General features: G+C 42.4%; 1 protein-coding gene across 1 annotated transcript; it reads left to right on the top strand.

Moving 5' to 3' along the window:
• The first annotated feature begins 1,329 nt into the window (after positions 1-1,329).
• Positions 1,330-10,231, top strand: LOC119732703 (ER membrane protein complex subunit 3-like). Its single transcript, XM_038206352.1, has 7 exons — positions 1,330-1,524; positions 3,592-3,649; positions 4,938-5,031; positions 5,326-5,430; positions 6,436-6,597; positions 8,086-8,171; positions 9,302-10,231. Exons 1-7 carry the CDS (start codon positions 1,376-1,378, stop codon positions 9,437-9,439), a joined length of 792 nt encoding a protein of 263 aa, XP_038062280.1. The 5' UTR covers positions 1,330-1,375; the 3' UTR covers positions 9,440-10,231.
• Positions 10,232-10,301: the final 70 nt, after the last annotated feature.

Here is a 10,301-nt window from a genome sequence, read left to right on the forward strand (position 1 = left end):
TGGGAATTGTGCCACGTTCAAGAAAACACCGTCTGCCGATTTTAATGATAACAGCTTTTTGTGGCCAATTTCCGATTTGGACTTTCGGACTAAATTTCATGACACTAAAATTGCTCATAAGGGTTCAACAACAGTTATGGGGCCGGGTTATTTTGACCATCTCTCAGCCGGGGGGCGGATTCCGCCCCCCCCCCCTAAGATCTCGGTAATTGTAATGGTAATTCTGCTCCGAGTACACGACGTAAATGGGAAAATTTTCACAGCACATAGCGCCGGAATTTTTTTCGCTGAGCGGCAACCCGTGGGCCGATTTTTATGTTTTTGGTATCAAAAGATGTGCTTGAAGGCTCGAGGCTAAAAAGTCATAACAGCTCGGGTCGCGATTTTTTTTTCAAAGCTATCGCGGAAAAAGATGATGGGGGGGGGGGGGGCGAGGCGGATTCCGCCCCCGGCCCTTTTAGGGTTAAGTTATCATACTATAGTAACTAAATAAATTTGCCTGCCAAACAAAGAGGTTTGGAAAAACTGCATCAAATAGAGGAAGTAGGGGAAATCCATGACAAGGGCATAATATTGCCTCTCAAAAGTGGGGGGGGGGGGGCATACTTTGATCAGAAGTAATGCGAGCGCGAAGCGCGTAGCCAATACGGCATGGGGTTCGGGGCCCGCTTATTAAAGGGCCCCGAAAATGTTGGCTTCTATTGCTCTGTAGTGTAATCTCAGGCAATTTCTGGCCACTAATAGAGATCATCATTTAAACATCATTTTCGAGTTTGGGGTCATTCTTAATCAAGTTCTGAGCTATAGAATCAAATGTAGGCTACAGTTCTTATTTGGAGACGAAAAAATGGGTGGGGAATAAATGATATGATACCCCCAACTTCAAAATTAAAGGGGGGGGCGGGGCGGGAGGACATGTCCCCCGGTCCCCCAATTTGACGCCCATAAGCGACGTGCGCCGCATTATAATTAGGGTTGGGAATGGCAGTCTCATTTAAATTCTCGTCTTGGCAGTTAGGTGACAGAATATTTTCACATTTTCAAATGTTGCACCTCGGCTTTGGAACCATTTTCAGAGACATGGAAAACATTACCCTTTTCATACAGAAACTCAAAACACATCTTACACTGACTTTTTCAAAAACTGTACTTCATAGACCGGCGAATTGGAATCGACATTTGAAATATTTCTTTTTTAAAAATTCGTTAAACTTTCCTCTCTTTTCCCATTTACTTAGCAAAGTGGAAACAACGCAAAAGGGTAGTATAGAGCGAAATTATAGCAAAGTGGGCCGTGTTCAAGAAAGGGCACTTTGCAAAGTGACTGTACGGCATAAACAGCGCCCTCAACAGGATTGTCGGTAACAAAAAAATAATGGCCGAACTCTTGCTGGATCCGAACATTCGACTCTGGGTTGTTTTACCCATCGTTTTCATCACATTCTTCGTGGGAATCATCAGACATTATGTCAGTTTACTCCTAACGTCTCAGAAGAAAGTTAGCCTGCAACAAGTTTCGGATGGGTAACACATATAATCACATTTTTTTCACCACCTTTCCGAAATGCGGGTGTCGGTCACATTCGCCCCATTTTTCAGTCTGCCCCATGACACTTCGCCCCTTATTCACTTTGGCTCATCGCCATTTCGCCCGGTCATACTATTATTACTAGTAGTAATATTAGGCATCAACACAGCGTCAACACAGCGTCAACACATACTGTTAGTAGCGTCAACACAGCGTCACGTCAAGTAACCACCACCTACTCCTAGAACTGAGGCTCCACGTAGAGAGTCATAGTTCTAGGAGTAACCACCACCATGGTCGGGCGATAAAAAAGGCAATTCGTAATCGTAGGGTCCTAGTAATAGGCCTAGCCCTAGTACTAGGCCTAGTACTCGGACTACATGTCTGGATGATGCACATTTTGTCTATGCGATTTTTAGGCGCCTCGTGGACAAAAACATAAATCGGACACCGCGCTGCAAAATGCAAAAAGGTTAACAAAAGACAAAGGGTAGGCCTAAATGTGATTAACTTCTTTTTGGAAAAAATGTTGCAACCTGACGCCACTTCCGCGATTGTGTACAAAGTCTATGGAATTGGAGAGTCAGGACAATTTTCTAAGTATTTCCTTACAAAATTGGAAATGTTTCTCAGTCCCAGATTCATGTCTTATCATAATTTTTGCAATGACTGACCTTCATTGAGATGATATATGAAGAAAAAAGTGACGTCAGGTTGCAATGTTTTTTCCTTCCTTATTTTTCACACAAGGTTACTTATGAACATGTCATTCGGAAAAAATGTTGCAACCTGACGCCACTTTTTTCTTCATATTATCATCCCAATGAAGGTCATTCATTGCAAAAATGAATATAAGCCATGAATCTGGGACTGAGAAACATTTCCAAATTTGTTAGGAAATACTTTGAAAATTGTTCTTGACTCTTCATAGACTTTGTACACAATCGCGGAAGTGGGGTCAGGTTGCAACATTTTTTCATGTCATTCTTACAAGGTTTAAAAAGTTGAAAGCTTGGTTTAAAAAAAAAAGATTGTTCATTTGCATTATTGCAGTTTCTTTTACTCACCCTGTAGGCTGTAGTATAAATTGTACCTCAGTAGTCTTGTCACGCCCCAACTATCGCATCGGTCCCAACTATAGTTGGGACTGTCCCAACTATAGTGCAGCAGTTGGGTCGGCCCAACTATAGTTAGGACTGGAGTTGCGCCGGATGCTTCATGCTTGATAGATCTTGTTGGATTAAATGTTCCGCGGCGCTGGCACCGTGTATTCGTCGTGCATGCATGCCGCAAGGCTGGCCGGTCACGTGGTACTGCCTAGTTGGATGAGTTGTCCAGCTGCTGGGTTTTATTATCCAGCAACATTTTGCAAAATTCAAAGCTTGCCATGGCCGGCCAACTATAGATGGGCCCCACCCATAGCTAATGTCAAAGGTCCCAAGTCGGACATGTAAGCAGAGCTGTATAGAGAATGTTTTATAGTCGTAGTCGTACATCAATGTAAACTATAGTTGGGACCGCAAAATAAAAATATCGCGGTGGCCCAACTACAGATGGTCCCCACCCATAGATCATTTCATTGGTCCCCAGTAAAGTCAGATGTGTATTAGAGTTGTAGGGAATGTTTTATAATCGTACAACAATGTACACTATAGTTGGGACCGCAAAATAAAAAGATTGGGGTGGCCCAACTATAGATTCGCCCCATCAATAGCTAATTTCAGTGGTCCCCAGTAAAGTCAGACGTGTATCAGAGCTGTAGGGAACGTTTTATGGTTGTACATCAATGTAAACTATAGTTGGGACACCGCAAAATAAAAAGATCGGAGTGGCCCAACTATAGATGGGCCAGCCCAACAATGGAACTTACAGTTGGGACCGTCCCAACTATAGTTGGGACAGGCCCAACTATAGTTGGGCCAGCCCAACTGTGGAACTACAGTTGGGACAGGCCCAACTATAGTTAGGACAGGCCCAACTATAGTTGGGACCAATGCGATAGTTGGGGCGTGACAGTCTTATTAAATGCTTATTTAATGCCTATTTTTCAAATTTTATTTCAGCCAAGCTTTGGTGAAGAGCAGACTGCTAAGAGAAAATGGAAAGTTTATACCTAGACAGGTAAAACAAGTGGAAACAATTATAAAACATTATACAATACAAATAAAATGTTTGATTTTAAATAGGCAGCGTGGACTGGGAATAATGATTTCATGTAGATGACATGGCCATTGGTTAAACTTAACCTTACCAAATCTTCCAAAATCCTCTTTGAAAAATGGAGGATTTTGCAGGATTGAGGCTGCATTGCAAAAGTGTGTTGCTGATTTCAGACGATGCACTGTGTCGAGGTCTTGGACCGGACCTTGTGTTGTTTATGCTCAGCCGAGCATAAATTTAGGCCTATATTATACTTGAAATCCTCCACACTGCTCCAGGATGTCACTGGCTCTGCCTCAACACATTGACAGTAACTGCTGGAGGATTTTGCAGGATTGAGGCAGTGGTCACCCCGCAAAGAACCTCATTCAAGAAATAACGAAGGATTATGCAGGGTTGAGGCTACATGCTATTATCATACGTAGGCATTTGGAGGATTTTGCAGGATTGAGGTTACATCCTAGCAAAAATGCCTAGGGAATTACGTGTTAGGGTCAATATTTAATACTAAACGGACTGCGTGTACGTTTTTCATTCCAATTTGTCATGTTTGTGGTAAGGCTGCATTTGGTGCAATATTTTGGGCTTCACAATTAAAACAGTAAAGTTCATATAGGAATTATTTTTCGCGTCTACTGAACAGTTTGTGCTTCTTGTGTGATTTCCATCAATGCAAAGCATTTTAATAAAAGGGAGATTAACAGAGCTGTGAGAGTTGCCAAAAAAACCATTTTAATCTGCTGATACAGGTGAAAAGTGAGTTGTTTTTGTTGTTTTTCATGGAGGAGGGGTATGGTTTTTATTTTAACCCTAACTCCCTGGGCCATTTTGCTAGGATGTAGCCTCAAACCTGCAAAATCCTCCTATTGGCCTCATGGAAAATTAGCATATAGCCTCAATCCTGCAAATTCCTCCGTTATTTTTTGAATATGGTCCATGGAGGGGTGACCACTGCCTGAATCCTGCAAAATCCTCCGGCTATGACTGTCAATAGGCTGAGGCAGTGGCAGTGACATCCTGGAGCAGTGCGGAGGATGTCAAGTAAAATCAAGGACTTAATTTATGCACGGCTGAGCATAAACAACACAAGGTCCGGCCCAAGACCTTGACACAGTGCGTACTCTGAAATCAGCAATGCACTTTTGCCCTGTAACCTCAATCCTGCAGATTCCTCCAATTTGCAAAAAGGATTTTGGAGGATTTGGGACGGTTAGGGTTAATGTATTTGGTGGTTTTTTTTCTGCCAAAGTCCTTCAACATGAGGAAGCAGTTCTTCAACAACGAGGAATCCGGCTTCTTCAAGACTCAGAAGAGAGAAGGAGTTGCGCAGAATCCTATGGCAGGTGAGCAGTCAAAGTCCGCGTTTGCTTCGTACGGATCCAAATTTCAATCAGAAATCTTACCATTGGTTCACCTCACCCTCCCAGAAAGAGCCCAGTGTCTAGCCATAGGGTTAATAAGAAAAAAATGCAAAAAGGGAAGTTATTTTGCAATTATTGAGGGAGATAGAACGAAACCACCATTACTTTGAAAGATGGAGTACACCAAGTGACAGGTGTACAATTCGATTTTTGGAGGATTCTTTGTAGAGGGAATTACGTTTTTTTTTCATACACCTTTTTTGTCTCCTTATCTAGATCCATCAATGTTGACAGACATGCTGAAGGGTAATCTGACCAACATTCTGCCCATGATCGTCATCGGAGGATGGATCAACTGGACCTTCTCAGGATTTGTAATCAGTAAGGAAATTATATTTATCTTTATCACTAAAAAAATATTGGTTATTATTATTTATTTCTGGTACATTGTAATGAAACCAAGGATTTGTCAAAAGCACCCTGTAGCTCGTGAGCCTGAAGAAACCTGTAGAGAGAAGACAATGAGAAGAAATTACAGTTTTAGAGTTGGGAGGAAAAAATTAGAGAAGGAGATTTGGGGAAACCCAAAGAATCAGGTAGGGACTGAAAATCCAATCCACATGTGGCCAGGGCAGGAATCGAACCCGGGTCACAGCGGTGGAAGGCGAGGAAAGAAGGGCTGCACCAACCTGACTCCCTATGGTTGAATTGAACCGTACAGTAAATATTCCCACTCCCCTGTATGTTTCAAATGATTTTAACAGAGTGAAGGGAACTCTGTTAAATATCTGAAATTCTCTTTATGTTGGGATGTGCCCTACGCCATCATTATTTTATTAGCACAAATTCTCAGTGTTGTCCGAAAGGCTGAGAAGAATCACAAGCTTGCTCAGTAGAAGTAATGCGCCTATCAATTGTTTCCCCCACCCCTTCCCTACGCAAAAAAAAAACATGACCTGCTTTTTTGTGTGTTCTAAAATTGGTCATCACCATGCTTAGAATAATATAATGAATTCTTTTCGGTCTATCATGCAAAGTTTTGTAGAATTTACTCAAGTCTTTGAAAAAGATTGCGGTAAGAGAAATACGAAATGGGTCTTTCTATACATTTGGGGGCCACTTTTTTCCTTTCCCTGTTACATCTGATATGGATGAGTTCGTTAATGCTGGACGCACTCCTAAATGCCTTCTTTCTCCAAGAGTGATTACGTAAAGCAGACTCCCCATCCAACAAATAAATAGTTTGAAGCGAGTTTTAGTGATACTTGAATGACAAATTACAAAGTCCAGAGGCAACAGGGAAAGGGAAAATGTCACACTTTGGACCTTAACTTTTCGAAGGGCAAAATGCATATTTCCGATAATTGTTGGCGTTTATCATCCCAGCTAAGGTTCCTTTCCCGTTGACACTACGCTTCAAGCCCATGCTCCAACGCGGCGTGGAGCTGGCCTCGCTAGACGCTTCCTGGGTCAGCTCGGCCAGCTGGTACTTCCTGAATGTCTTCGGTCTACGCAGCGTCTACTCGTTAATCTTAGGAGAAAATAACGGTGAGGACATTATAGGCCTGTAATGAATGGGTACACCATGGAGTTAATGGAGTCCGTGCATTAGCAGCTCCTCGCTCCTGGAGAGGGTTGGGGGAGACTCCAATGCATTGCTGCCAAACGCTCGGCGCTCACATGATGAGCCTGTTTGTGTACACTGAATTCTTTGTGTACAATCTGTACTTTGTTAAAGATATAGTCCATCATTTGTAATTTGTGCATTTTGTTCGTTTGAAGCAACAAAAGTGCTCAAAAGTGCTCAAAATCTAATGAAGGATACTGAACAACTAACCTGATGAAGTTGCAGCTCAGCTTCAGCTGTATATTCCGAGAAAAACAGCATTCTAGGATCTCAATTTCAAATCAAAAGTTGCTGAATCATGTTTTGAATTGGGCCTGAATTCAGCGTCCGAGACGCGTTCTCACTGAGCCGATTGCAGCTATATGCGATGTTGCGCACTGATCCGACGAATTATAGCAACCGCGTGCGAGTGTGCGTTGTGCCAATGCTTGCGCGCGCTTCGCCGATTAACAAAACGAACTACTAATTTAAAAAATTTTAACGGTGCGTCTTAAGACGCACCGTTGGAAAGGCTTTCTTTCGTCGATTACTTCAAAATGACAGCTTGCCAGAAAGGATAATTTCACAGGGAGTTTAGTTCCCTTACTATCTTTCAACCAAGTTTGTGTTTCAACAATAATTACGCCAGTTACTTTTCGGATGGCTGCAAATGATTGACTATAGCTTTAACAAGTGTGTGCACCGAATGTGTCTTTTCCTATGTAACTCTCGCAAGTGGCCACAAAACACTAGTGCTGCAACTGATCCTCAAAGTTCGGTTTGGTTTGGTTGCGGTTCGAATTTTTTCTCCAAACATCGGTTCGGTTCAAGTTTGGAAGTGCATACATGATGTGCATGTCCATGGTACAATGTAGAGGCCTACAATGAAAAGCATATTCTTATGGGCCATTCGCCCGTTCGAACAAACATTTGTGTACCGCACACGTCGGACAGAAATAGTCATCACAATTTCCACATGCTATACAACACAAGTTGAAGGAAGGAATTTCATTTTTGTTGTGTAAACAAAATACCGTAATAATTTGAGTTTATGACGTTGAGAAATGAACAACGTAAATTGCTACATGTTACCTATCGCGGCCCTATCCCGGCGGCAAACTATGATCAAATTTTCCCACGCGTGCTGGCGTGTTTTCCTAACGAGTTCCATCCCGTCCGAGCATGCCCATAGCGCTAAAAACTGGCTTCGTGGCAATTATTGCTGATTAGTTTTGTTATAAGAACAAACAGATCCATTTACTGTACCATACTTATAAAATCATAATTATTGTTAGCAACAAGCTGTCAAGTAGCTACCGTAAAAAAAATCAACTTTTCGATTCGCGACTTGCATCAAATTCTCATCCTGTGGACGGATCCAATAATTGGAACAGAGTTGAGAGAATCTTTGACTTTGTTCTTGTTTTCAGCTGCGGACCAGGCTCGCCTGATGCAGCAACAGATGAGCATGAGCCAGCCAATGGGAGCGAACCCTGACCCCATGAAGGCATTCAAGGTTAGTCCTGATTGGTCAGTTCAAAAAAGGGAAGGGCCAATCACGTACAGTGCTGTCCAAATTGTCAGCATTGGAGTTTGGATCGTTTGGCAGATTATTTTCTGCCATCTTTTTGGAGGGAAAAATATTAAAACCACCAATGCCCAATTATCGTGCAGTTTTTGTTTTGGAGCATCTGGTATGTATTTTGGGGGGACTGGAAAATGGCTTCTACAGGGAGAGGGTTCCCCAGATATTGGACTCCTGTACATGATTCCCATTTCAAGTTTGGAATGCCCATTACAGGTTAAAGGGAAAATACAACATTTGCAAACATCAAAAAATAAAACTACCAAATCATTTTGAAATACCTTGCTGGACTGTTAGTGAATGACAGTGTAAAGCATCCTGTAAAATCATGGCACCTGGTATACTGTCATTTTCAAGAAAAGTGTTATTTTTGTATCAATTTCCAACGCTGATCGGCCGATCGGCATTGGAAAATACTGGCTTTTTTTCAAATACTGGCCCAAATGACCATCGCACTTGTTTGCAATCGATTACACACCTATGAACGGGTACAAGCCAGCTAGACTGGTTCCCTGACCTTACAATTCTCCAATGTATGTAAACTGCTCTGTTTCTTCTTATATGGAGTCAGGGAACCAGACTACAGGAAAATGATTGTTTTTCTTGGTTTTTATAGCATTTTCGAACCCAAAACCTCAAAAAAGTCAGTGTAACTATATTTGCTATATATTTCCAACCCCCCAATTCCATCCATTTCTGAAAATTACAGCAAAAGCAAATGATGTATATTCCCTTTAAGACTACTAATTTCATATTGGGAATTCCTGTGCCAAGTTGTGGTTCCCATTCCAAGTTGGGATTCCCATTCCAAGTTGGGGATTCAAATTCCCGAGCTGGGAATTCCAATTCCAAGTTGGGAACTCCCATTCCAAGTTAGGAATTCCCATTCCAAGTTGGGAATTCCCATTCCAAGCTGGGTATCCCCATTCCAAGTTGGGAACTCCCATTCCAAGTTGGGAGCCAACTCTAGCCTTGAGATTCCCAGACCCAATATGCATGATTACTTGGATGTTCTGTGTAGTGAGTCCTCTGATTCTGATGTCTTTACTTCTTCATTGCAGGCTGAGTGGGAAGCCTTGGAGATCTGCGGTCACAAGTGGGCCCTAGAGAACGTAGAAGACGAACTGATCGAAAGAAGCCCAACTCCCGTCGTGCCGTATGGCCCACACAACTTCCTAAGCAAGATGAAAGTCAAATAGTCACATCCTCTCCCTTCCTCTTCCCACTCCCCCTTCCTCTGCCCACTCCAAAAAGAAAAACACACAGGGCCAATTCTATAAAGTTCTTAAGCACAGAAAATTTGCTAAGCATGGACAGTATTTGCTTAGCAGAAACAGTTACCAGCCAAAATGTCATGCAGTGTGTATTGCTTGTGGCTGGTTCCCACTTGGTTTATGCTAAGCACATAAATTTGCTAAACACAATTTCTTGCTTAGCAGAAGATGAACTGATTGAAATTGGGCCTATATTTGTGAGTGAGTTGTACTGCGTTCCAGTCAAGATCATTTGTAACGTCCAGTTAATGTGAAGTCCGCACAGTGGGCAGTATCTTTCTGTTACTTTGTTGAAAAGAATAAAAATCTCAATCCTAGCACGGATCCTCTACACAAGGATAAACGACTTCCCCAAATTTCTGGTTAGAGGTATTATATGGCACTTGCACGTCGTGCATGCGTGTGCACGAGACTCGACGCACGACTGTAGTCTTTCAGTGGTCAAATTTCTGTCGGGTGCCAGCTGTCGGGGATCGTGGCACGCGAGCATTATTCTACATGTTCTATGCGTTGTTCTATGCACGGACGCGGCATATCACGCCCCTAGACAAACCGTACCGTACATTTTGTGCACAAGCTCAGATAAGTCGTTTATTCTTGTGTAAAGGATCTGTGATCCTAGTCATGGACTAGGATCAACGCATAAGTTGTTCAGCCATACTGTTTTCCCTGGACAGTTTTTTGCAATCAGCGGGTACTATTTTATTACAGCCAAAACCTTTTTTTGGAAGACTATGTAAATGACGCCATTTAAGAGGATGACAAAATATACCCCCCTGTCACCTTT

This window comes from Patiria miniata, unplaced genomic scaffold (assembly GCF_015706575.1).
Source record: "Patiria miniata isolate m_02_andy unplaced genomic scaffold, ASM1570657v1 HiC_scaffold_24, whole genome shotgun sequence".
NCBI lineage: Eukaryota > Metazoa > Echinodermata > Asteroidea > Valvatida > Asterinidae > Patiria > Patiria miniata.

Coding starts and splice junctions, on each gene's coding strand:
- LOC119732703 (XM_038206352.1), top strand. CDS start 1,376: ATGGCCGAACTCTTGCTGGATCCGAACATTCGACTCTGGGTTGTTTTA. Junction 1,525..3,591: donor CTGCAACAAGTTTCGGATGG/GTAACACATATA, acceptor ATTTTATTTCAG/CCAAGCTTTGGTGAAGAGCA. Junction 8,172..9,301: donor ACCCCATGAAGGCATTCAAG/GTTAGTCCTGAT, acceptor TCTTCATTGCAG/GCTGAGTGGGAAGCCTTGGA.